Below are 26,353 nucleotides of genomic sequence, written 5' to 3' on the forward strand. Positions count from 1 at the left end.
TGTGCATCCCTTGGGATACACGGGTGTGCAGGCATCTGCACATTTCAGAAGTGAACACACAGACACTGGATCACCTCCACACCCACTGGAGGAACTGCCTAATCAGTGCTGCAGCTCCCCATCCATTACAGGCTAAGAAGACACTGGAACTAACAGCTAACACTGCAGCACCATGGTGGGAGCACCAGCACTGCCTGTGCAGCCTGAGGCACAGCTCGAGCCATGCTTCATTCACATGCACAGATCCTCAGGCTTTAGATGCTGGCATGTCACCCTCGCTGTCCCTAAAGGGCTGCTGGCAGCAGAAAAGCATGCAGGTCATCAGCTCAGTGCAGGCATGGTCCAAGCACACCCAGGGTGCAGCCACAGGCAGCTCTGCCGGAGCTCTCAGGTTCTCACAGGACTTGGGCAAATGAGCAGGGAATGTTTAGGTGCAGCTTCTCCCTAACTCAGGCATTGGAAGCTTTCCCCAATGACACTGTGGGTGCCTGAGTATTGTGCAACACCTGACTTTGGAACTGGCAAGCAAATAACATCTTATCTGTTCATGAAGCAGTATTTAAGTGTGAGACAAGTCCTTTCAAGCCAGTGCCTGTCTTTTAAAGATCTGCAGAAGTCACTCCTTCATTCCTTCTCAATTTCTTACAGATAAATTTAACTAATAATATTGGCAAGAAAGTGAGCTATCAAAAGCTTACCCCCAAACCAGTGAATTTTTGTTTTTTCTTTCTCCTAACTGACTTGGTTTTGGACAAAATCCTTAATGACTAACATCAGCTGCTCAGAAAAACAGAACACAGTGCCCCCTTGAGTAGGCAGCTGCTACAGTAGTACTGATTTACTGATCAGGACTACACAGCATAAATGGAATTGATCCTCTCCCTCCAGCCTGCCCAATTCCTCTTTGGAAAAGGACAAACATACATGTTCTGGCAGCTCTGAAGCTAACATGAAATTGTCATGTTTTGTCTCATGATTACAACCTTCATGTGACTGTAATGAAGGTGGGTTTTGTTCCTTTTATATATTTGGTACTTCAGTCTTGTGCCAAAGCCAAAAATTGCATCTGGTATCAACTTGTGACCTTAGCATAGCTTAAAATTTTCGTGTCTTCAGAAAAACAAAGCAACACTCTTTCAACTACTATTTTCTGAAACAGTTATGGTGCTATTCATATTCTCAGTGTGTACAGCTTCTCCTCATCTTGCTGAGAAAGAGATGTGAATCAAGAGCATTTTTTAAGTAGCATGGAAAATACTGAATGAGGTTAACAACAGGAAAAAACCAAACACTGGTTCTCATTCATACTAACAAATCTGTTAATGTAAAGAAGTTTAATATATAAATAAATGCAACTTACTCTTATTTTGGGGCTCTTTTCACACTGCTGGAGTTGCGTGAAAGAGAACCAGACCAAATATTATTCAACTGCAGAGAAACAAGGGCCAAACTCTGATCCAGTTTACATGGGTGATCATTCCCAGGAATTCCAGCATGGATCTGACTTTAATATTAATGCTAATGTAATTTTATTTTTTACTTCTAGGCAAAATTCCATTTGTTTTAACAAATGGTCCTTTAATTATACTGCTACTTATTGCCCTTTTTTGGAAAAGCGTGTAGAAAAAACTGATCACTAATACATTTGTTGCTTGTATTACTAGGATCAGAGCCTAGCCTTGCAACACCAAATAAGCTTTAAATTATCCAGTCTTTATACTTCTATTCAAGTCTTTAGCAAGCCTTGACTAAGGCAAAACTAAGATATTCAGGGAGAAGGTGCCCAAAACCAGCTTCAAGATCTTGTCTGTAACTATTGAAAACATGTGAACTACATTTTCAGGCTAGTCTTCCCAGATTTTGGGAAACAAGCAGACAAGCTAAATGAAGAAATATCAAAGAGCACTCAGACTATGCTGAGAAATATCAAAGGCAGTTAAACAGCCACCATTTGCTATTAGTAATTCAAAAGGGCTTGTTTGGAAGATCTTGCCAATCGACAGCTGCAGCTAATGTGCACTGCTGCTCCTGACAAGTGTCACCTGCTCAGCCTAAGGTGGCAGATACTGCTTCACCCACAGCAGAGCAGCTCCCCAGGACAGGGATGCAGCAGGGCACATGTGTCTGCCTTGGCCACACCAAATCCCTGCTTGCCACATCAAGCACAGACCCATCTCCAGCTGTGGTTTTGTCTGTGAGCTGAGCAGCTGGAGAGCAGGTGTGCTTTCACCCTTCTGCTGGCCTTTCCCAGGGGCTGGCAACATCCTGTCCTCAGGTGTGACTGTCACAGGGATGTCACTGCCTGAGATTTCCCAGGGCTCCTCAGAGCAGTGGCACTACAATAAGCACTTCTGGCTTTCAACACTGGAAAGCACATGAACAAAGGCCATGCGTGTTCACAGCCAGAATTCCAACTAAATGGATAAAACTTACATTTTCTGAAAATAAAATGGAAAAAACACAGCACTGACATTGGCTATGAATTCCTTTAAGAACATCATACTGTGGATCATGCCTGTTTCCATGAAGAAAAGCAAGTATTTCTCAATCTTCCAATGACTGACAGTAGGAAAGCATCTAGGGTTTTTAGCAGTTACAAGTGAGTAAGAAAAGTCAGTCATACAAACAATGCTGACGTACCTTAACAAGGTTATCCTAATTCAAATGATTCCTTAAAATAAAACACTCCTAAAAATTTATTGTAACTCCAGTCAATCTTGCATAGATCAATTATATTTCATAATCGATCTCCTCATTACCTGAAACTTTTTACATTTTTCTAAAGTTGGGTGTCTTCTGCTATACCATGAATGAAATAGTCTTTACAGGGATTATAGATTTGATGGAAGACCATAAGAGAGTTACACACAGCACAGGAACTGGAGGTGTAGAGAAGCAGACTGCTTGCTGTGCAGATTGCTACTGCACGGCCTCTCAGCCAAGAGCTGTGATCTGGAAGTTCTTTGCCTTATTGTGGCTTTGGGTAAAATCTGATCTCATTTCCATTGAGTAGATGACAAGAAGAACTGCGCTCATTGTTTCCTGGATATGGCACTCAGGACATGGTTTAGAAGTGAACATGGTGGTGGTGCCAGGTTGATGGTTGGACTTAGTGATCTTAGAGGTCTTTCCCAATTCTAACCATTCTACAACTCTAGGACTGTATGTGTGCAAATGCAATCAAACTCTTTGAAAAATTAAGTGTTTCAGAGACATCAAGAGACTTTTTGAAGTGCTCATATCCCATTTATGGAATGGGCATCTCCCATTTCATAAACCAGAACTGCTCTACAGTTAAAGAAAATGTTTCTTTTCATTTCTGCCAGTGCTGCACCAGACTTTGACTGGGTTGGAGCAAAGCTCAGTATGATCCCCATCACAGCAGAAGACAGGCACTCACCATTTGTTCTCCCCCATGGGCACAGCTCCTGGGAACAAGCCCCCCTTCCCACAGCCCTGGGCTCCAAAGGCTTACCGTTGGGTCGGACAGGAGGGCTGCGGACCAAAGGGCTGGTGGATAAACTGGTGAGTACCATGGCTGCTGTTACTTTATCCATGTCCAGTTCTTCCAAAGATTTCCTGAAACACAGTGAGTGGGAGGCAGGAAACACATCAACAAAAATTTAGCTCTTTTTTAGTATTTTTTCACTTAGCCCAAATCCTAAGCCAGCACAGCACAGTAACAAAAACAAGCCACTGCACAGAGCTCTCCAAACCTTGGTTTTATGGCAACCTGAGCATAGGCTTCTATAAGCAAACTAACTCAGTGTTAGCAGGAAAAGAAATAGGAAAAGAGAATACATCTTTGTATAAAATTTTCAGGATTACTGTGACTCTCTATAACTTTGACTTTGTTCCTTTTTTATATTTGAGAATTTCAGCTATTCATATTCTTAGAGCAAAGTGTGTTCTTAAGGTGGTTTTCTTGGATGAAGACAAATGCAAAATTGGGTGAGATTACTAGCAACAATATCAACATACATTAGTCTCTGTAGTGTAAAGAACTATGAACTGGAACTAAGGGATATGAGTTCATTGCTTCTGCTTAACTATTAACATTCCCATACTCTCTGCAAAAGATTGATCCTAAATTTTTCCTGGTCAGATTAAAAACCAAATATTTTAAGTAATTAGGAAACTGGCATAAAAATGGTGCAGGAAGGGTAGGGGGGTAGGGGAGAGAAAGGGAGAGGAGGTTGTTTTGCAGGTGTGAAGAGCACCTGAACCAGCATGATGGCACAGGGGCCCACTGCTGCCTCAGCCTGGTCTCAATGGGAACCTGTGTAAGTTAGAGGAGAGGACATGGAAAAGGAGTAATAAGGGAAAGGAGAGCAGCCAGCTTTTCAGGGAAAGGAAGAGAATATTTGAACAATGGTAAATGCCACCAGGAACCAGGATACAGTGATCCATTGCTCAAGGAGTCATGGGGGATTTTTTTAGGCAAGGAAGGAAATTTTTCTTTGTCTGTAAAAATTATGTTCTGTCTTTTTTACCTAAGAGTAACTCTCTCACAATGTAAAATTTCTGAGAAGTCAATGAACCAAAATAAAACTACCAAACCCACTATATTAGCAGACTTTTGCTTTCCACCCTTGTGGGCTGGAAATCCTTGTGGGATTTTTTGAAAATGTTTGCTTTCAAACATATCACTGATCATCCAAAATCATCTTCTCAATTCCTAGAGATCAAGTTAATTTTTTTCTTACAAAAGGACACTTCCCCCCACCCCATATTCTGCTTTCTGGGTCTCTGGAGATATCTCTGTGCCTTGTCAGGAGCTCTACTGAGCAGATCAGGCTGAGTCTGATTTAAAGCCCAAGATAATAAGTGGTCAGTACCTGCTGTTTCCCATCAACTGTTGGTCAGTAAGTCTCCAAGAGGAACAGGATGTGCTGGGTGCACTCCCTTGTCTGGAATCCTATCTCACCCATCAGGTGGAAGGTTCATTAACTGGAAACTACACTACAGTGAAAGGCTCTTGGTATTTTAGTGAGCAAACCTTGACCTTGCCCATGAAAAGGTTCACAGCTGCTTTCTGGCTGATGCAAGGACCCACACAGATGCTGATGAACACTCTCCCACGCCGCACAACAGCTTAACTCTCACAACTGCCTTTTGCAACACATCAGTGCCTGGAGCTGAAACACTGATGATGGTTCCTGCTACATTCTGATTATATCTGTAGAAACCCTTCTTTCCTCCAGCCAAGGCTTCTGCAAAGAGCACAGCAGCCATATGGTCATAATCAAGTATTGGAAAGGTCTTGGAATGTCTGCTATAATCAGATGAATTCTTAATCTGTCACCCATTAGCTCCTCATGCCTGCAGAGGAGTGTTTCACTCAGAATGCCAAATTCCTCTGGGCTCAGAAGACCCTTCCTCAGGGCTGACATGGAGATGCTACACTTTCTCAAGACCAACACTGCCAGATGATTTTCCAGTTACCTAATATCCCAGTATGAAAATCTAGTTTCTGAGAAGGCTTCACCTGCTCTGTAGCCCATTCCTGCCAGACTACACCAACTGTCCCTGTGACTATCCAGCTGTGAATGAATCATTACTATCTGCATTTCTGCAACATACGAGGACAAAATGAGCAAAAGTTCCTGATAAGATGGAGAAACTGATCCCTAGTGTTTGTAATCAGCTCTTCTGTAAAAAGCTCTTCTGTCTGTGTGGCAACAGGACTAACATGTTCCCATCCAGGCCTCTCCAGGATTGCAACATCTCACTACAGCAGTTGTTGCAAGTGTCTGCCAAGTTGGTGTCAAGATGTCAGAGTCTAGACTCGGAGCTAATCACAAAGTTTCCCCAAGCAGTTTATAACTGCCTTCTAGTTATTTTGATTTTTTTTTGTCCCCTCTACAATGATAAGCACTGCTGTTCTGAAAATCTAGCCCTTGCTCCAAATAATTTTACAATGTCCCAAAATTGTCAGCACTGGCATCTGTACTTAAAGTGGAAGTTTTCACAAGCAGGCAAAGAATAGGAATAGTCATGAGAATCCATGCCATTTCCAGCCATTCTAAACTACACTCTTGCAATTACTGGAATCCTTTTTTCTTCCTGATCCAATTTACCAGGATAGCAGCCCAAATAAAATGAACTTTGGGCTTTCTCTTTGCCCATTCTGAATGACAGTCATTTTCACTATTTACTGCTCCTCAACTGCATCCAGCAAGCAAGAACACTCTGCTCATACTTCCCAGCCACAAGAATTTTAGCAGCTACAAGTGTTGGCTTATGTGACTCTGTTCCATTTTTACAGTTTGGCTCATAAATGTAAACACACATATTTCATATATCATTCAGCCAGTACTGCAGCAGCAGCCTTTGAGATACAGGCAAGGCATAAAACTGAAGACAGCAACCACTAAAGCCATCTGCATTTAGTCAGCATCACGTGTGAGTTCACGCCTTAAGATTTCCCCAATATTTTCCAGCTTTCTCTACTGGAAAGATGAACCTGCACACAGCTGTTCAACACTATTTGGACTCAGAGGGGAGAATAACTTGTTACGCATCAATTGTTCCCAAAACATTTATCTCACCATTGCTAAGGCGATTTTCTGTGCACTGAAATCATAAGCCCTGATGTTACTGTTATTAGGTGCAATAAAATTTAAATCAGTTTTAAGATCATGTACTATGTCAATTATGAAGACTTCTTCTTTTCTCTAACCTCACATTCCAGTCTCCAAATTCCATCTCCCAACTTTTTGATGGATGCATTTGTGTCAGCCCAGTCTGCGTTTGAGAACCAAGCAGTTTTGGATCCTTTCCTTCCAAGTGTTTGTAAATCCAAACACATGAAATAGCCGAATTACAACAAATCAGCTGAGATATTAGCAGTAGAAGTTACAGGTCCTTGGAGGTAGACCTTTTACCACCACCCCAGGTCTCTGCTTCATGTCTCCCTGCTTCCTCAGCAGGGGGAGTGGTTTCACTGGATCCCTGCAATACACTGATCTAGCCAGCCTGGCAATTAAGGGTCCTTTTCTTTAACAGCCAAGGCCAATCAGACTTGGTTACTACACTTACTCTTGATCACTCCTTTCTTTGATTTTCTGATTATTTAATTGCTTTTTTGATAATAATTTATCAATCAAACCACCCATCACAGTTTCCCCAGTCAAAGCTGTCTACAAGGAAAGGCTGGGTTTAAGCTCCAAGGGATGAGAAGAAGAGGGTCCCAGACAAGCCCAAGGCTACGCAAATGTTCCAAATCAACGCAGCATCCAATCTCCTGCTGTCCTTTTCTTCTGCCAGCTCCTGGCCACTGTTACCTTCAAACTCCCTCCTATGCACTATTCCCATCTGGACACACCTATATGACAGTTCTATTTTTTTTCTATTCTTCAGGCTTGCTCTCAAAGAAATCTTTAGAAATACAAATTTTATTCTAGTTTTTCAGTCTTTACACTACTCTTTATTACTTGCCCGGCTTAGATCAAAAAGCCTGAAGTCTTTCCTCTTGGAAAGACTGCATTTCAAGTCTAATGCTTTTACCTAAGCATATTTTAAGGGTACTGGAGAATATTCTCAGAGCAGAGAAAGTGGTAGCAGGTGCTTTTGATAAAATTGACCCTATTGAAGAGCACAACCAAGTTTACTTGAAGAAAAGAAAAAAAAAATCATTAACTAGGATTGATAAAAAGAGAAGCAGTCAAGCACAAAAATGCTATAATTCCATGTTAACTGTCTACTGTCCTCCACCAAAAATTCAGCTTATGACAGTGGTTCACAAAACACCCGGAGACCTTTTGTAAGAAGTACCGTATAAATATGTGTGCGTTAATAAGCTATAACTGGGACAAAATAAAACTATATTTAAATTGCTCTCTCCCTCCATTACTTATATGTGCTAAATTCTCATAAAGAAACCTCTGAAACCCAAGTCTGGTCACTTGACTACAGCCACACCACACTGATAATGTCATACTGAGCACTGCACCAATACTCATAAACACGTTGTTAGAAGCTTTCGACACCAAAAATATGATTCATCATATAATGAATCATTGTAATCAGTACACGAGTAATAACAGAAGCACTTCTGAAGTAAAAATCCTGAATTACATTATACAGGTAAAATAAAAATATTTTCATTTTGTTCAATTCATCATTAAAGGCAAAAACCAACATCCCAACAAAGAACCAGCAAGAAAATCCATGTACATGATTATGACTCCATGTATCTCAAGTAACTACAACCACTCTTCTATAAAGAACTACATTATGCTACAAAATATTCTTAGTCCATACAGGACTTTGCATTTACCATAATACTTGGTTACCATGTAATAATTCAAAATACTGACAGTACAGATAAATTATCTTACTTTTTGCTCTTGTGTATGGTTGTTGATTATGGAGATAAAAAAATTACTCACTTGTCAAACACAAACCCACAAATTACAGAGAGAATAATCCATACAAATAGTCCAAGGTCTTCAGCATTCTTTAGTAAAAGCCATAACTTTCACAATAAAGCAAAAAGCAAAGGAAAATATTTCCAAATATTATATAAAATCAGCATAGTACTAAAATTATATGTCTCAGAACATTGAGAGTGTTATTGTTTACATATTTAAAAAGGGAACTGATGTTTGATATTTAAAAGAGAGATACACCAATAATGCACTGATTAGAAGTTAGGGATTTCTGCCTTTGCTCATTGTGGTCAAACATAAAATTAACATTTTCCATGCTAGCTTCATATTTGCAGACTAATTCATGTGCAGAACGGAGGCCCTTCATTGTTTCTGCTGTCCTTGTTATACACAAGCAATTTTTTTTAATACTAACAGTGAATAGAATTAATTCAGATGAAAATACAAATATAAGAACTTTTGTCCTAAAAAACATATATACCTGAACTTCTGAAGGAAAAAAGGAAAAATGCATCAAAGAGCACCTCAAAGTTCCCCACCTCCTCCTGGCCAAGCTGATGGATTTTGTGGTTCAGTTATCCAAAGGGCCTTTGGAAGTCTGGCTGGTGTGTTAGAGCCTGAGAGCACTTGACAGAGTCCTCAGTAACTCAGACATTGACTTTCCATTTGGACTGTAAGGCTTAAAGACAATAAAAAGCCTCTGCACATCAGTCCTAAGAGATGGGAGACATTCACAGAGTGGTTCTCAGCATCCTGGAGGAGAAAATACAGTTTAACAGAACCGAAGAGAAAGTGGTGTGTAACAGGCAGGCTTCTCTAAGTGTTTTATTAGAACTTGCATCTAGCACTGCTCCACAAAGAATGGGCCTGTTTTTAAAAACACCTATTTCTCCACTGTCTCCACTAAAACTAAAATTAGACAGAAGACAATCCATTCATTTTTACTACCAATTTGTAGATGTAGATACCCAAGAAATGGCAGTATTTTGTTCCAAAGGTTGGCTGATGGACTCTCCCCCACACAGGGCTCTCCCTTGTCTCTCCCTCTGCAGCTCCAGCCACCTCCTGAAGCTCCCCGGCCAGGTGTGTCCCCAGGAGCACCTGGAGCACCCTTTCCAGTGCCCTCCCCCTCTGAGGAGGTACAATGCAGTGATGACACCCAGGCTGCCATGGAGGCTACCACCACACCAGGCCTCTCTGTGAGTGCTGGCAGAGCTGCATCAGAAATAAACAGGATGTCAAATTTCCTGTGATTTCTGATGTAAACACATCCCATGGACATGCTCCTGCTGCCCCCTCTGCAGTCCAGTGGCAGGAATAGCTGCTTTGCATCCTAAGGCTGCCCAGAAAAGGTTGCTTAAGTTTTGCAAAACAGATGGAAAATGCCCTTTTCATAGAAACCTTTTTATTACTGCTTTCTGAGCAACTTTTCTGACTTCCTTAAAGATAACTGAAATTTCAAACCTATCCATATGGAAACAGGATTGAACTCCAGATCTTACTATCTGATTTACAAAATATGGGATACAGCGTCCTGGGAGTAGGGAGGGAGAGGATGGTAGTAAAACACTGCTCTCATTATTGGCTAGTGATAAGATCTCCAGTTTAAAATGCCCTGCATAAACAGGAACAGTGAGGCAAGCCAAATTCCACACTGGGAGATAAGCTGCAGTTTACAGGAACAATTTATTCTATATATTGAAAAGATTCATCCAATGAATAATTTTTACTTTTCCAACAGCTGCAACCTATCAGGAAAACTTATCTGGTGAAGAGCCCTTGGGGCAATGACTGAAGATTAAGTAGAAGTATGACACAGAAATTGCTTCAAAACAGAACAACCAAATAAAGGGTAATCTCTTGATAGATTATGAGTGCAAAGCAAAAATTAAATTAAGAAGGGGATAACAGAACCCTGCAGAGCACGGTTATCCCTTATGGTCATCCACAAATCTTGAGGATTTTTGGGGAAGATTTTCTGTTCCATTTTTTCTACTTTAAAGGCCACTTGCTGATGCAACAAATAACTCTTGTCAGCAAACCAAGCCTCAATAGTGCCCTGAAGCAACAGACCAGTTATTCCAAATTTATCCAAAATATTCATGTTCCATGCCTTTCCTGCCTGTGCCTTATGCTACTGTTCTAGTTTGTTCACAGGTACATCCCCACTCAAAAATGAGATCACTTTGACAGGGTACTGTTTACAGAAAGAAAACTTCACACTTCTGATGCTTTCCTCAGGGAAAAGGGCTGGACCATTTGCTCAATGCAATACAAATTACATGCTGAACATGAAAAAAGACAGAAAACAAACAAAACAAAAAGTCCATAAATCTTGCTTAAGTTTGGAGAAGAATGATTAGCTAAAGATACCCTTACAGCAGATGCTACAGGAACTTTGTCTTTCCCAAAGTAACAGAAGATGCACAATAAAAAATGTTTTGCTTTTCCTTCTTCCCCCTTATCTATTGCAAACAGTGTGATTCCTACACTGTATGAATATTCCCAAAATATGGTTTATAACATTATTGCATGTAAACAGTCCTAATGCACATACACAGGTGATTTGCCTAGCACAATTTGTCTCTAAACAGCTGCTGTAAGTCAAGTTTAAAATAATATTTAACTTTTTTCTGACACACATTAAAGTATAATTTTTCTAATAAAATATACATTGATGAAACCCTTGAAAAAACCTGCAAGTCCTCATCTCACCAAATCAAAGAGCCACAGGCATGTTGTTCTGTTACTAATGTGAACACTTTCCTGAAATCAAGCAGTCTGAAAAATGACCCAAGGGTCAGTTTCTGTTTATTGTTAATATTTACATGTCATTCATTCTGCGCTTTCCAATTATTTGGAAATAATTCTTTTTTTCAAGCAAGAAGCAAAGAGAATTGTAAATAAAAAGCCACTGACTCTCGACAATGCTGGCCAGAGCTGCCAGCACTGCTGAAAGAGATCTGGAGACTCCAGGCAAGAAACAACTCTGAGAGGATCCCCTGCTTCCTGCCAAAGTGAGATTGTACCTCCCAAAGAGTGTGACCACTAAGCCATTGTTTCTATGGCATGCACAACCCAAGCAGTCACAGCTCCATAAACCATCTTCAAGGTTTCTTTGCTATTGCAGGCATTCAGGAGACACACACTGCACTTCACCTCACAACTGGCTCTATTTCTGTCCTTCTCCATCCATTAGAAACCTGCTTCAGAACAGGGAAGGCAAACAGTTAGCTCATCTTGGTCTCTCCAGTCCCAACTTCCCTTCATTTCCTGTCCTTGGGCCTGTTCTGCAGGGCTACATGGACTACAGTACCTGTGGTAGCTAATTCAAAGCTGTTTTCTCTATGCACACATTCATGGAGAGCATCCAGGTACACCTCTCAGATGGGTTCTCCTTCCATTTCCCTGACCATCCTACAAGTCTGTGCTCATCTCTTGTTAATAAGAGTACATCCATCATGAAAGGTGCTCCAAGTGCTGTTAACATGGTCATGTCAACATCATCTACAAGAACACTGTTATTTTCCTTTTCCTGTTCAAATCTATGACTTGACTCACAAGGATAGATAGCTCAGTCACCTGTAAGGAACAGCAGAACCCCGGTGCTGCTCTCTTCATCACTTGTTTACAACTAATGAAGTTGGAATTATTTGGTGCTAATGAACATTTTGTTTTGAACAGGTGATGAAAATGTTTCCTTCTAAATACAGTAACGTACACAACTGACATTTAGCTTTATACCCAGCCTAATTACAGGCCAGATTTTGATGCTTTTCCTTTCTTGGTTTTCATTTCCTCAGAAAGATCATTATTGAGATAGCAGCACTTCCAGATACTTTTCAGGTAGAGCAATAGGGTGCATAGTACAAATACCAATAACACATAAACTCTCATACCTTATATGTGGGACTCTACAGACCACTTGCAGTACTCTGCAGCCAGAACAGACTGTGTCAAAGGTAGATGCAATAGGGACATTCCCACAAGTGATGTATCATCCTATCCCCATGACCGACAAATTTCCTTACACTCTGTGACCAGATTAGAAAATCAAAAAAGAATATATTCTAGATATTTCAATACATCTTCTATCAGCTATGGCTCTTCTTTTATCAGCTATTCCTCATTTTCTCCCTCCTCCATGGACTGTCCTCATGTCTGGGCTTCAGTCACATTCCAGGGCAGGGAGCAGAGAAATCTAGTTACATTATTCAAGAGACAAACAGTGCCTTGCAGCAGGTTTGATTTAGTCACTTCTGCAACTGCTCTGTTTTCAAGCTACCAGACATGGAGAGCAGAAGCTCCAAGCTCATCATTACTTTATTTGTTATGACAACACCTCCTATCAATTGCCTTTTTGATGTGAGTATATCCAGTAACTTTAGCATTTCTTTACATCAAGCTCCTTCCACGTTTATCAAACCACAGTTCAGGATACACCCTGAACTATTGCTGAGACGAGAAGGAGCTTCGGAATGAAAATGTCTCAGTCAGCCAGACATGTGAATGATGTACTTTGTAACAACCCAGTGTTTTACTGAATTACACACCAGAGATACAAAATGAAGCCCCCGAGGCTATTCCAGTGTCAAGAAACTGCCTTCGCCAATTTTATGCCACGATGACTCAAGAGACAAAGTGATGTTCTGACAACACACTGCAATGTGTTGAAGAGCTAAAGGAGACCCGAGTCCTTCTGTTTTAGGAAAGAGAATGCTAGTTTACAAACTGAAATAAATCCCACCACATTAAAAATACATTGTGCAGTAAGCATCACCACCTTGTACACACTCTACACCATATAAACTTGTTTTGGGTGACACACAGTTTGCCACTAGGTCTTTCAGATTTTTCAGATAGGTTGCTTTAAAAAAAAAAAAAATCTCACAATTACAGATGAGAGGTTTCTGTTGTTTCCTTAGCACTTGAAATTTCAACTGGACATTTTGAAATGTGAAGTATCACTGCCAGATAATCTCCAAACCTAAACAAAAAAGTGTCTTTAACAAGGGAAACTGACTTTGAAACAATTAGGTCACAAAGCCATCTCTTCACTGACCCATCTCTTATAAAGAAGAAATACACTAAATCAAACATCCATCTTTCTTCTTGTTTTTTAAACAAATCTTCAAACTTTTCAAAGGCCCAAAACAACTTAGTTTCTTCCAAAAGACTCGAATACAACCTCTTAGACAGCCATCTCCTCATCTCATGAATTAAACTTTGCTGAACAGGTAAGAACTAAAGATATGTTAAAAAATCATGGATATGAAAACAGACACTAGAAAAACAAGATTCAAGTAGATGAATGGACAGCAAGGAAATGCCACTGAGGCTTCTGGGCAGAGTAGGACCTATCAGGCATGAGCCAAAGGTGCTTGACACTACCTACACACCCATGTTTAAGCATCACTATGGTTGCCAGCTTTCTTTTTTCTTTTTGGCTGTGTAAACCATCTGCACAGTTGGTGTGTGGAGAAGTTTGGGCTTTCCAATATCACTGTCCCCTGCATATATACTGTACAGCATGTGCATGTGAATGTCAAAGAAATCCCAAGAGGAATAGCAGCACCAAGATTTATGTATTTATGTACAACAGAATAATACCAACAAGAAAATGAGAAAGTATGGACCATCTAGACTGTCTATTCTAGACAGCAGCCAGTGTTCATTGATAGCAGGTATCAGACTCTATGACCATATATATTTCTTCACCACTCAACACTAATTACTTCATTGAAGATGCTCCTCCTTAATAACCCCACTGAAAATGAGTTTAAAATAATCTGAGGTACAAGGCCCCTCCTGAGTCTGTAAAAAATTAAAATTGTCCTGTTTTTACCAGCTCAGGATGTTCTCCTAGGGTACAATTTTCTAACTGATAGCTGTTTGCAAGGAGAAGTGGTTGCAGATTAGTCATATTTTTTTTCGTTCATGTTGTTAAGTGTCCAGCATCCCAAATAATGAGAGTTAAAAACCCCAACACTAGACCTAGAGCTTTGATTTAAACCACACCATGGGTACAAATCCTAGTGTGAAAAGGGATGTTTCACACACAGATCTGGTGATAATGCAGCTGGGAATGATCATTCTTGCTGTAATAGCATGAACTGAAAACGTTTGTCATGAAAGGAAAAACAGGACCATGCACCTCTACTTTGCATTACACTGCACTATGGCCATTAAGCAAGATGCCATAGTTCACTTAAACTATGTGACATTATAGTATCTATATCAGACCTTCAGATCTACCTTAAATTAAATTAGCATTTCACCTTTTATCCCACCACCACCATTTAAAGTAGACTTATTCACTTATAAATAGCTGTAGCACCCAAAAACCAGTAGTATGAGCAATGATTTGTGACAATTATGGATACACAGTAGTTTCTCTTTGAAGCTACAGGGAAGTCTGTTAGTCCCTCAGGAAATTTCTGAACTCTGGTTTCTCACCTTTGATTCCCTTCTTTGAGGGAAGTGAAAACATTGCCCTTTTAGAGACAGATGTCAATCAAAACCAAAACCAAAACCAAAACCAACCAAACAAAAAGCTTATCACAGAATGGCCTGCATTGGAAGGAACCCTAAAGATCATCTAGTTCCAGCTCCCTTGCATGGGCAGGGACATCTTTAACCATACCAGGTTGCTCAGAGCTATGATGGTTATGTTTTCAAAACACATGCCACAATCTTGGTGGAACAAAATGGACCCGATGTTAGAATCTGACCCAGTAACTGAGACAACTGCAACACAACAATACTAAATCATCAACAATTAAAGGTTGCATAGTCAGGCAGAGGATGGACAACGCACAATGTGAGACCAGAGGAAGGCTGATATTCAATAATGTGCAATACACAAAACACCTTCCAAAGTGGTAGAGGATGCAGAAAAAGCTGGAGGCAACAATTACCACATATGGTTATATGGGGATAGTAGGAGATTTGGACAAAATTTGTCTGCAAATTATTGCCTTCCCTGTCATTTGTTTCCAAGCAATTTACCTATGACCTGTAATAACATTACAGGAAATAACCAAAATACATATTTACATTTAGAGTGAAATAAAGGCAGAGCTTCATAAACGATCTGGAAACATGAAGATGGATTAAGAAGTCCTATGAAACTTATTTTTAATAAAGCATTGTAAACATACAAGATGGTCAATTTAGACGGAATAAAACTGACGGGAGGTTTTAGGAATATTTATAAGCACTCTTGATCTGAATGCTTTTCTAAGATGCTTTTAACATTAAACATTCATTGTGCTATAAAATATATTTGCTCTATGAGCCCAGGGCTTTTTGTTGTGTTTCTGTTTGCTTTTTAATTACTTGAATACTTTGTATTGAAAAGAATTAAACCACTGACATAATATGTGGTAGCTGAAGAATGCATCTGGCTTAACTCTGCTGTCATCTTTAGTGTTCTTGCTCTGAATTCAACCTTTTTTTCGTTACAAGAACCTACTAAAACTGTGGCCTGCAGGTATCAAAGGGAAATTGAGAGTACTAGCCTCTGGTTAGTACTAGGTCCATCCTATTCCCCAGTTTGGTCTGCTAGACAGAAACACTTCCTTGGTAATGTATGTATTTGTGTTAGAAGCTGTTCAGAAAGCCAAAATACAATAATGCTGTACAGACTCAGTTGCTGAATATGTTCTTGTAGTTTTCAAATCAGGTAGCAAACCTGCTCACCACCCTTATTTTTCATTACTATTTTTGTCTAGGAAAACACTGCTCTCACAAATATTACAAGCGATAATTCCCATGACATAAAACAGCCACTTATTGTGGGTCTGGCATTATGCTCATGTTATCCATTCTCAGACTTCCATAAAGTTACTTCTGCTGCTGAGGGAAGTACAACCATCCTAACAGTCACCAAAAGAAATCACACAAAACATGATTTTCATCACCATCTTTGCCACTTTCCATACTGTCCTATGCAAGCAGTGTTCTGTATTAAACTACAGATGCACGTTGTAAAAATCTACCAGTCTTACTGAAATGTCCATGTTACACTGGATACTTCAAACCTTATTTCTGTTTCCATCTAACAAAGACAATACAGACTTTAATGACAAGGCGGCATCGTTTTCCATTACAGAATTGAATTCTCTTCTTCCTCTCAGAAAAGAACTGGACTCTCTTCCACTATTAGTTAATAAAGTACAACATTTTCCATCTTTTACTTTCTATTTTCATACAATTTGCAATGGCCTAATGGTCTAGTTTCTTTGTCTTCAGATCACAAATGTAGGAGTGGCTAAGCATGTGGAATGTTCCACACTAAGGAATTAAGAGTATTTATAGGCAGAAAGGCACTGACATTTAAACATTTAGCTAAAATTATTTAAGGAATTCTCTCCATGTGCAACAGCAGCAACCTCTTTCTTCAGAACAGAGTCTCAGAGGAGCACTGTTATTAGTTTACTCTTAAAATCATACCCACGAGAAATACAGGCTTGGAAAGCTGGGAGAACAATAAATGCAGTCACATCCCACTCTGCATGCTCTCAGGCAGACTGTCCACAGTTTTCCTCAAATCAAACATCCTTGCCCCTCATCTTAGTCCCTCTGTGATGCTCTGCTCCAGTCTTTCTACACTCTATTTTCTTCCTGACAGGAGACTTCCCCTGGTATCCCTGTCTTTTCCAACAACTATCAAAGAATTGCAGGGAGAAAAAAAACCCTACGATTTAATGAAAATTCTAAGGTTAAGGCAAATAAAGACATTAACAAATAAATAAATCTTTTCATAAAATAGATGAAAAGGAGAAGCTTTAGCCTGTGAGCAGCTGGCAGGTGCCTGCTTAACATCTGCTTTTATTAAGTCCTCTCTGCAGTCCTGGACAGCCACAGCTCCTCCTTGCTGCTCTCTGGGGAGCCCCAGTTAGTGTGTTAGCTACTGTGGACAAAAGAGACACACCCTTCATGGAGAATGAGTTACTTCTTCATGAGTCACTGAAAGCAGCACTCACCTGACAGCAGGTTTTGATACAATACAAACATGAGCACTTCCACAGGGGGGTTACATTACTATCCTGCAGACACACTGTATTTTGTACAAGCTGGAGCATTGCAGCTATACACTGTCTTTGCTGAACACTACAGCATTTTGAAAATCTACCAGTTTTATTTAAAGAATAAGCTACCTTGAGAACGTCCATAATTTCTAATTGTTTTTCTCCACAGAAAAATGAAGGTGACTGAATTTATGCTTTCTCCATTACATATCTCAATACAGATGTAAAAACTGAAATGCAGCTGCAACTCTCCAGTGGAGCTGATAGGAGTCTTATCCCTACCATCACCCTCTGGCTTTTAAAAATAGATAAACCATATTATTTCTCTCTTACTTCCCTTCAACAATCTTTTCTTGTCCACACACAACCTTCACTCTTCTACCCAAGCACAGCTTGGCAGGTCACTAATTCCCCTGGCTAGCTTAAGGTAATTTTTGCCTTATTTCATCTCTAGCACAAAGTCCTCATTTAACCTGCCATTAAGGAAAATATGTAGGTAGGAAAGTATTCCTGGATCCCCAGTATGATCTACCTGACACGAGTCACTATGGAGAAGTGTCTGACAACTTGCACTGCAAAGAGCTCCTCCCCTAGGCAGAGGGAATTGCTCTCTATCCTTTATGTGACAGGATTTTGCTGTTTGCACTGCAGATCTAAGCAGATGAGGAAACTTAGGCCAGCATCTTTCTTTAGACATGCTGGGAGTAAGGAAGCCCAAGTGATACCAAGTGCATCTTAGTAGGATGTTTCCTGTTTGCAAATGAAGATGATGATGATACTCTTACAGCCCTGATCATTGGGGCTGCAGCTTCAGCAGTATGTTCAACTCATCCCTTGGTCTGTATTGTCACAGAGGTATTAATCTCAGACAGCCCACACACATCCCTTCCCAGAATATCTGTATGCTTCAGGCACTACTTCATGCAGACAAAACTATTAAAACTGCTTGACTTGGAACTTTGAGAACTAAATCAGATTAAAACCATATTTGTGACAAACAAATCTGGCAAAAAAAAAGGGCATTTCTGTGCTTCAGGGATGACAGCTAACCATGAAGAAATACACAGTAGAGCCACTGACGACAACAGCTGGACATTTTTACTCATGTTGTGATAATGTACAAGACGATGTACACAATCAAACTGCGGCAAAATGGGAACAAAAAAAAAAAGAGCACATGTGCATGTGCACATAAAACTAAAAAAAGTACAATTTTATGACTCAATTTTTTTTGTTGTTTACATTTCATATTCCATCCTCTTGTCTAAGACCTTATAGTTGAATTTCTTTTTGTTCACTGATTACATATAAAATAAGATAAGGAATCATGCACCCAATGTATATTTGTCCTTCACTTTAAAGGAATATCTTAAAGACAAGCACTAACTTAACAATGCTGGAAGAAAACTCATAGTCACGTGTTTGTATCTGTACACAATCCAGAAATGGATTTCCTAACAAAAGACATTCAGCTATAAACAGCAATATGCAGAGCATGATAAATCACTTAGAAGCAAGCATCTGTAATAACACAGCCTCCAAAGAACATTTCACAAGCAAAAGCAGTATTAAAACAGTAACACATGCTTTCAGACTGATTTCTCTGGGTCTCAGTTTGCAAGCAGGGAGTTGTTTGAAGATGTGAAGATAAACTCAAGGGCAGATTGAGCTTGTGACAGTTTCCATCCGCCTGCCCTCCCTGCCCACTGCTGTGCTGAAGGGATGCTCTGTCACAAGGGATACATCAACCAGCCGACCAGCAAGGCTGTTATGCAACGCCTCCATCTGTGGTTCCTCTGCTGGCATTGACTGCTCGCCTCAGGAAAGCCAAGAGTGTCAGCAGCCTTGCTTTGGAAAGACTCTCCTTGTTCTTTAAATAACTCCAAGGATGACGTTTGTGTGACTCCTCGCTGCCATACCTGGCTCACGAAGAGCAGTGCGTGGAGTCCTGGCAGTACAACACCAACTGCATTGCCCCTGGGGCTGCAGTACTGGGAACTGGGAAAATCCTGCCTTTCCAAAGCAGAAAACCCACAACACTCAACAGAACAGGAGGTGAAAATGCAACAGCTTCATCCCTGAGCATTTTATTCTACCTGACTCTTCATCCAGGCAGAAATCGGATGACCAAGCATGTTTCTGGCTGAGCACAGATCCAGACCAGGACGAGAAAGAGAAAGCTGCACCCTCCTGCTCCCACTGGTCTGTCTGGCCCAAGCATGCCAGCATGGGAATGGGTAAGACTCCCACTCATTTGAACTAGTCTGGTTTCTGTATTTCTGCTCAGACAACAGAACTGCTGGTAACTGCAAAGATTTGTCCCCAGTTTAGTGGTGTTCAGATAAATACATTCCTAAGTAACACCTACACTGTAGCCAAAGGTGAATAATTAAAAACTGAAGACTTTCAACTGGATAGTGCAGTTGACTGGTTTGGGTGCAAACACACAGTCAAATAAAAAAAAAAAAAAGAAAGAAAAAAAGCTTTGGCCAACTTCTGTAATTCACACCTTTCTTCAGCTCACCTCATTCCCAAACAACACACCTGAGACAAATTGAAACATCTAAAAAGTGAGAAGAGACAAGTGCACCATAAAGGTACATGTATTGGGCTGTTTAAATATATTCATGTGCTGTCAACATCAGCAGACAAATGTCATTTTGGTGTCCATTCAAGAGGACCACGTCTGAACCACCTTAATCACTTGATGGTAGATGTTCTATCAAAATGCTATCTCTTCAAAATACCTAATGAAAATCTAAAGGAAAATAGAACTGTGCTGTTGCATGTGTCCCCACACTCTGGAATAACCAGTAATTTGGGACACACAACCCAGCACAACATTGTAAGGACCAGTTTTTCGGAAAAGTCTTTAGGTGAAAACTTTTCCAAAAAAGTTAAAAGCAAAAACAAAATGCCATTGCAATCAGTTGTTGCAATCAATGTGATCAACACAGCTTCAGGCATCACTCTTAAATCAGAGAAGTGCAGAAGTAAAGCTGGCTTCACAGTTCAGCCTGAGTTATTCAGCGAAGCCCAAAAGTCTTGAGTAATTCTGCTGTGGCATTATTGTCATGGTGAATAGCCATGATTTCAGATGAATTGAATGCAATAATCAAAAAAGTAATCACAGCCTTTGTTTTTTGACTAATCTCCTAATTTTTTAGTCCTCAAGAATAAGCAGTTTCTTACTCAGTTGATTTTTTTAAAAAATACCATTATTGAAAGAATCAAAGAAGATTCACTAGAATCAAAGAATATGTGACTTTAAAAGTTGCCTTCACATAAACATTCACGAGTAACTTAAGTTTAGAGTAAAATACAGCAAGTAAAGGCTGTATTCTCACTGACATGGAACACACTTCCATATTTAACATGGAACCATACTTTTAAGTGTGCAATATGTTCTCTAACACTGCAAAATGTCTGCAAAAGTAATACCCAGTATTTCTGAGTCCTTATGAGTGGGTTGGGGGTTATTACAATATCAGTCAAAAAATGGCATTTGCTTCAAAAAGTGGTAGAAGAGAAACTGCTATTAAAGAGAAAGACTTTATCCAATTATTTCTGGCAAGGATCTGCATAACGTCTGTTCCCAAAGCTAAATCACAGGGACAAAATCTGTGGGGTCAATATTTATTTTTGTTAACTTGAGCCTCACTTCAGCCTCAACTTGTATGAACAGAAATTTGTAAAAAATAAACATTTAGAGAAGCTTTTTTGCAGCCAGAATTTTTACTGTACTTTAAAATTCAGCTCTGGAGTATCCATTTTTCCAACTTTTTTTCCCATGGAAATTTTTGTCAGAAAATCATGCATCTTAGAAGATGACACTGAATAGTTACACACAGAGTCCAGAGGATTTCAGCACATTTACTGATTGCATTCTTCCACATTAGACTGCTGGGAGAAATTAGTAGCTGAAATTCTGTTTCAGTAGCCTACAGTCCTCCATATTGAAGACAAACCACACATGATGAAAAGGGCACTCTTTCTGGCCCCTATACTCGCACTCAAGAAATTTCATTAAGTTATATGTTGCCTTTTTCTTCTCTTAGATAGAATGTAATTTGACAGGGGTAGTTTAACAAGGTGAACCTCAGCTTGCTAATGTGGAATGGCAATTGATTGCATAATGCTTTTTAGAATCCATTTATAGTGGGAACAAGTTATTGGTGGAAAGTGCAAATAAATACCTGCTCCACTCAGAAATCAGCTGACAACCCTGGTGACCTCCTACTTGATTTAATTTCCATTAATTTTCCACTGGAGAAACACCCAGCAGGGAACACAAAAGATTCAACAAGAAGTTTCTACAAATATTTGGCTCCTTTACCCAAGCAATCATTTTTCCTGTGCTGTTTTTCAGTTAAATGTGCTAAAATCAATGTTTTTGCACATGACTGGCTATTCCAAGCCTAGTGGAAACAACCAAAACACAGGGCACCAGCAGTGCACTGCATAAAATGCTTCAAGAAGTTCCCAAATTAAAAAATCAAATAGTCAGCTAATGAAAACAATGTATTTTCTTCAAGTTGTCATAAATATCAAGGATCTAATCCTGTACAATTTAGTTCACACCAGCAATTCTACTAAAATTGATGTTCTTTTTTCCCTTCTAAAATAGAAGCTCCATCAACTCAGAAAATGCCTGTTTGGCATTTATTATAGGATTAAAATGTATTGGTATTATGACTTAAGCCCTATAAAAGGGAGTTTAATGAACTACTTCAAATTTATTTATTTATTTATCTATTTAGGTAAATGAAATGTGGAATTAAGCAACAGCTGAGTGGATAAATTGCCATGCATTTCTAAACCAGGAGAAAATGGTCCAATTAATTTAAAACATCATTCTGAAAACTGAGTACTAGAAATGGCCACATGCAAATGTGCACATCAGGTCACTCTGAAATGCTTGTTTTCAAAATGTGAGCTCCTCAAAGAATAACTAAACAGGAACACAAATTAAAATTGAAATACCACTGCAGAACAGTATTTATTTATTTATTTACACACACACAGACACACAAGTCAGCTTCAAGTTCACAAGCTGAAGTCCCCCTAAGTAAGATGTTTGGTGCTGGGGAGAAGGCAGCACAACACCGCTGCTGTCCATTAACATGACAACTCAGGATTAGGCCCAGGCAAGGGACCACTGGGCACAATGCCATCACATAAAGTTCAAACTTGCACTCCCTGTCTTCCACACAAGGATCTTACAACTGCAGGAATCTGGAAATCTCAGCTGCATCTCAGGAAATCAAAACCCAGCCCCAAATTTTAAAACTGCACCCTGTTGAGTGTGTTAATAGATGAAACCCAGTGGTGGTTTCCCTCCTTCCACCCTCAAACCAATCTTCTCCCATTACACCTATATGCAGCAGTATCTTAAAAAATACAACAAAACCCAGAAAAAATTGTTAACAAATCTAGGACATCCATGCCTGTGTTTAAGCTTTTAAATGTAGTAAAATATTGCCTCTAGCTCGATTATTTTGCTTCCTGGGTACAAAAAGGGTATGGTTGAGAGCACTGAGTAGTCTCACTCTCCTGCAAGGCACATGCAATGACACTTGATTTGTAGTTTCCATATGCTTAACTACTGTAATTGAAGGATGCTTTTTAGTCACAGTTCTGAAACCAATTTGTATCTCTATCAAGGCTAGCAGGAAAGCAGCACTACCTCTCCCTCTGCATCTCCCTGCTGAAAGATCCACATTTTATTCTTAGTGCTTAGAACTCTGCTTGTTGGTGCAGCACCCAAGCTGCTCCAGCTGTAGGATCTGCACTGGAAGTCTTGGTTTCTCTCAAGAAATTCCTCTTTCACAGAAACCTTTACACATTTGGAAACAAAATGTCTTTTATGTATCAGTATGTTTTAGAATCTACTGCCATAAGCAAAGTATGTGTTTAAAATAGTCCTTTTGAGGATTTTTAAAACCAAAATAGATGGGATATATGACATGGACATTCAGTTAAAAGGATGGGTTAGAAACACATGCAAAGCTGTCTGACACAGGGTGGGATTCAGGGGCTGTATGCCTGCACTCCTGTTACCATCAAGAGAAACCTGGTCACAGTAATTAGCAAAACTCAAGGATAGATGCTACCAGCAGGGTTCAGCTTGAGCTTGCCTAAATTTAGGTACCCAGCATCTTTGAGATGCTCTAGCATATTCTTCCCTGTCCACCACAGTCACTAGCTGCTGTGTGAGCCACACACAGAGCTCCACACTGGCATCTGACAGCCCCTAACAGGGCACTGCATGTTTGTGCTGGCCAACTCCATCTCCCACTTCCTGTTCCTTCAGGTAAGATGAACTGAACTCAAAGTCAACTGGCCTCTGTACTGAGGAGAAACATATCTGATCACAACAGCTTACGCAAGACTTATATTCAATCCTCTGAAAGGAAGATTCCATTCTTAATTATTTTTTTCAGTATAGCAAAATAGTCCTAACTTTACTTATGGAAAGGCAAAAGAACAAAGGAGGTTGCTCAGCATCAGCTACACCACCACAATCAGCTGGTGCTACCAATCCAGTTGTGAAATCCAGAGCAGATCCCCCTCCTTCGTTACTCCTGGAAGCAACAGCATCGCCAACGGCATTTCAGAGAAAAACTATTAAACTTTACTTCCACAAAATCAAGGTGTGAGCTTGTCTCAAAACTTCTACATCTGTGCAGCAGGCTTATTTTTGCTTTTGTCTCTAAATGTGAAGATTAAGTTCATCCTTGAGCACAGCTGTACAAAACATGCTGTAAAATACTGGAAATTAAAAAGTGTTTATTGAAGATTATGGGTTTTTTACAGAGGGACATGCTGGGTTGTTAGTCCTGAAGTCATTTTGAGTTCACTTCTGAATAAGTGTATTTTGGCACTGCTCCCACTCATGGTGTGAAATTAAAAGATTACTATTTTGAAAATATACAAGCTGGCATATATACAATTTGTCTGTCACAGATAAAACTGACTACAAGGAAGCCAGCACTTAAACTGCAAGTCTGTTTGCTTTCCTCCAGACGTTCCTAATGCTCTCGGAGAGCATTAGGGAGAAGAAAAAGAGAGCATTAGCAGGCTCTCAGCTGAACCATGTTATAGGTGCTGAAGAGCTGTTACCTGCTGCCCATACTTCTAGAACATTTTCATGAAGTTGAACTGTATCCTGCATCTTCATGTGTTCAAGTTATAGAGTCTACAAGAATTACACCAAGTCGTTCCACAACTTCAGTAGCAGAATTCTTTTAAAAACCTACCTGAAGGTAAAAATACCTGTTTTGTGTACAAAAAAAAATTATTTTCCCTTCAGAGGACAGCCAGTGAAGAATTGTCATGCTCTAACAGGCTGCAGTAATTTTTAGAAAACAATTCTTTTCTTACTGGGCCACTTTTTGGTGAACGGACTGACAAACAAGCTTGGCCTTTGGACTGAGTTATTTTCTCCAAGTTTGAGTATTATTGCCCAGCAAATAATTCACCTTTTTCTTCACTTCCAGGATATTCAGTCTCTCCTCAGAATCTGAATACAAATTGGAAAGGGGGACAGTGCTTTTAGAGCAAACACCACTGCTTACCTCTATTTTATTTCATATTTCTGTGTATTTGCATTGCTTACTGTTCTACAGCTACCAAGACAGATGCATCTACAAGAAGTGGCTAAAGCACATCAGGAATGAATAATCCTGTAAAGCTGTTACAGACAGCAGCAATAATTAGAATTAGAAGTACAGCAGTTCACCCCATCCTCAACTCAGAAGGCAGGTGTTGCATTAAGGGAGAAGGTACAAGGTACCAAGAAGAGAGAAGGTACAAGGTACCAAGAAGAAACCAAAGATTTATCTTACTTCTTAGAGGTCTCCTGAAGCATTTTCAGATGCTAGGCACAATTCACCCTTTGAAAATGACATCTAAATCTAACATCTTAATCTTGAAAAATATCTGTTGAAATGCATTTCTGAGGAGAACTTCACTGACTCTAAGTATGCAAATGCAGTAACACCTCTAGCCTGCAGCCAGGCAGGAGGCAGAGTACAGCTGATGCAGTTCCCAGGTACTTTAAGTGATTTTCAATTAGCTGTTCTGACCCATCTGCAAAATGACATGGTTTCTGATGAACACCCAGACTGGACTGTAAGACATTTTAGGATTTAGAATATTTTTTTTTTAATTTCTGTACAGAAAAGCTTACTCTATCTTATATTAAACACCACCAAGTTCCTTAAAGTAGTGAAAGGCAAATCTATTTAGTTCTTATGTACCTTCTTGTGGGTTATTAAAAAAAAAAAAAGTTAAATAAATAATTAGTCTTAACATGGACTCTAGAATTAGAACATGCTTGTTCTTTTCTAACAGCCCAAGTTTTAGATTTAAACTCCTATTAGAAATTAAAACCCAGTTATTGAGAGGAATAATACAGCTTTGCCAGAGCTATACTGCATCTGAACAAAAAATGTTATCTACACACACACATTAGGTCTACATACCCCCCCACCTTCCACAAAAAGGTAACTCAGATTGCTGCTGAAAACTAGTAGTGCAAAAATGTTAAGTAGAAGGAATGGGGGGAGAAAAAAACAACCTGCTTATCCTTTTGGGAACGGCAGACATGTCATTCTCTAACAACATTGTGGAAGCAAATAGAGAGTTCACTCTTTTGTTTTGCACTGATGCTTGTTTTTATTTAGTAGAAGCTCTCCTAGGTCTTTAAATAATTCATAATGCAGTGCCTGCTGTTCAGTTCAAGGAGGGGGCCTGGAGAATGTTAATCAAAGCAGAGATGAATTGGCACAGCTGTAAATCGGCGAGGCCCCTCCCCGATGAGCTCATCCCCGAGCAGTGCAAATGAGAATGACATCATGCTGGCAAGCCGCGGGTGCACTCGCTCTGCTCCCTGTCCCCTCCTCCCGCACAGCATTTCTCCCGCTT

General features: G+C 39.8%; 1 protein-coding gene across 1 annotated transcript in view; it reads right to left on the reverse strand.

The window, feature by feature from the left end:
- The window catches only part of ZNF704 (zinc finger protein 704), an 86,660-nt gene that overhangs the window by 20,377 nt on the left and 39,930 nt on the right, over positions 1 to 26,353 (reverse strand). Inside the window, exon 3 of the mRNA XM_058043074.1 lies at positions 3,476 to 3,579. Coding sequence (XP_057899057.1) covers positions 3,476 to 3,579 — 104 coding nt within the window. The remainder of the gene's footprint in view (positions 1 to 3,475; positions 3,580 to 26,353) is intronic.

The sequence above is a fragment of the Melospiza georgiana genome, chromosome 1 (assembly GCF_028018845.1).
Source record: "Melospiza georgiana isolate bMelGeo1 chromosome 1, bMelGeo1.pri, whole genome shotgun sequence".
Taxonomy (NCBI): domain Eukaryota; kingdom Metazoa; phylum Chordata; class Aves; order Passeriformes; family Passerellidae; genus Melospiza; species Melospiza georgiana.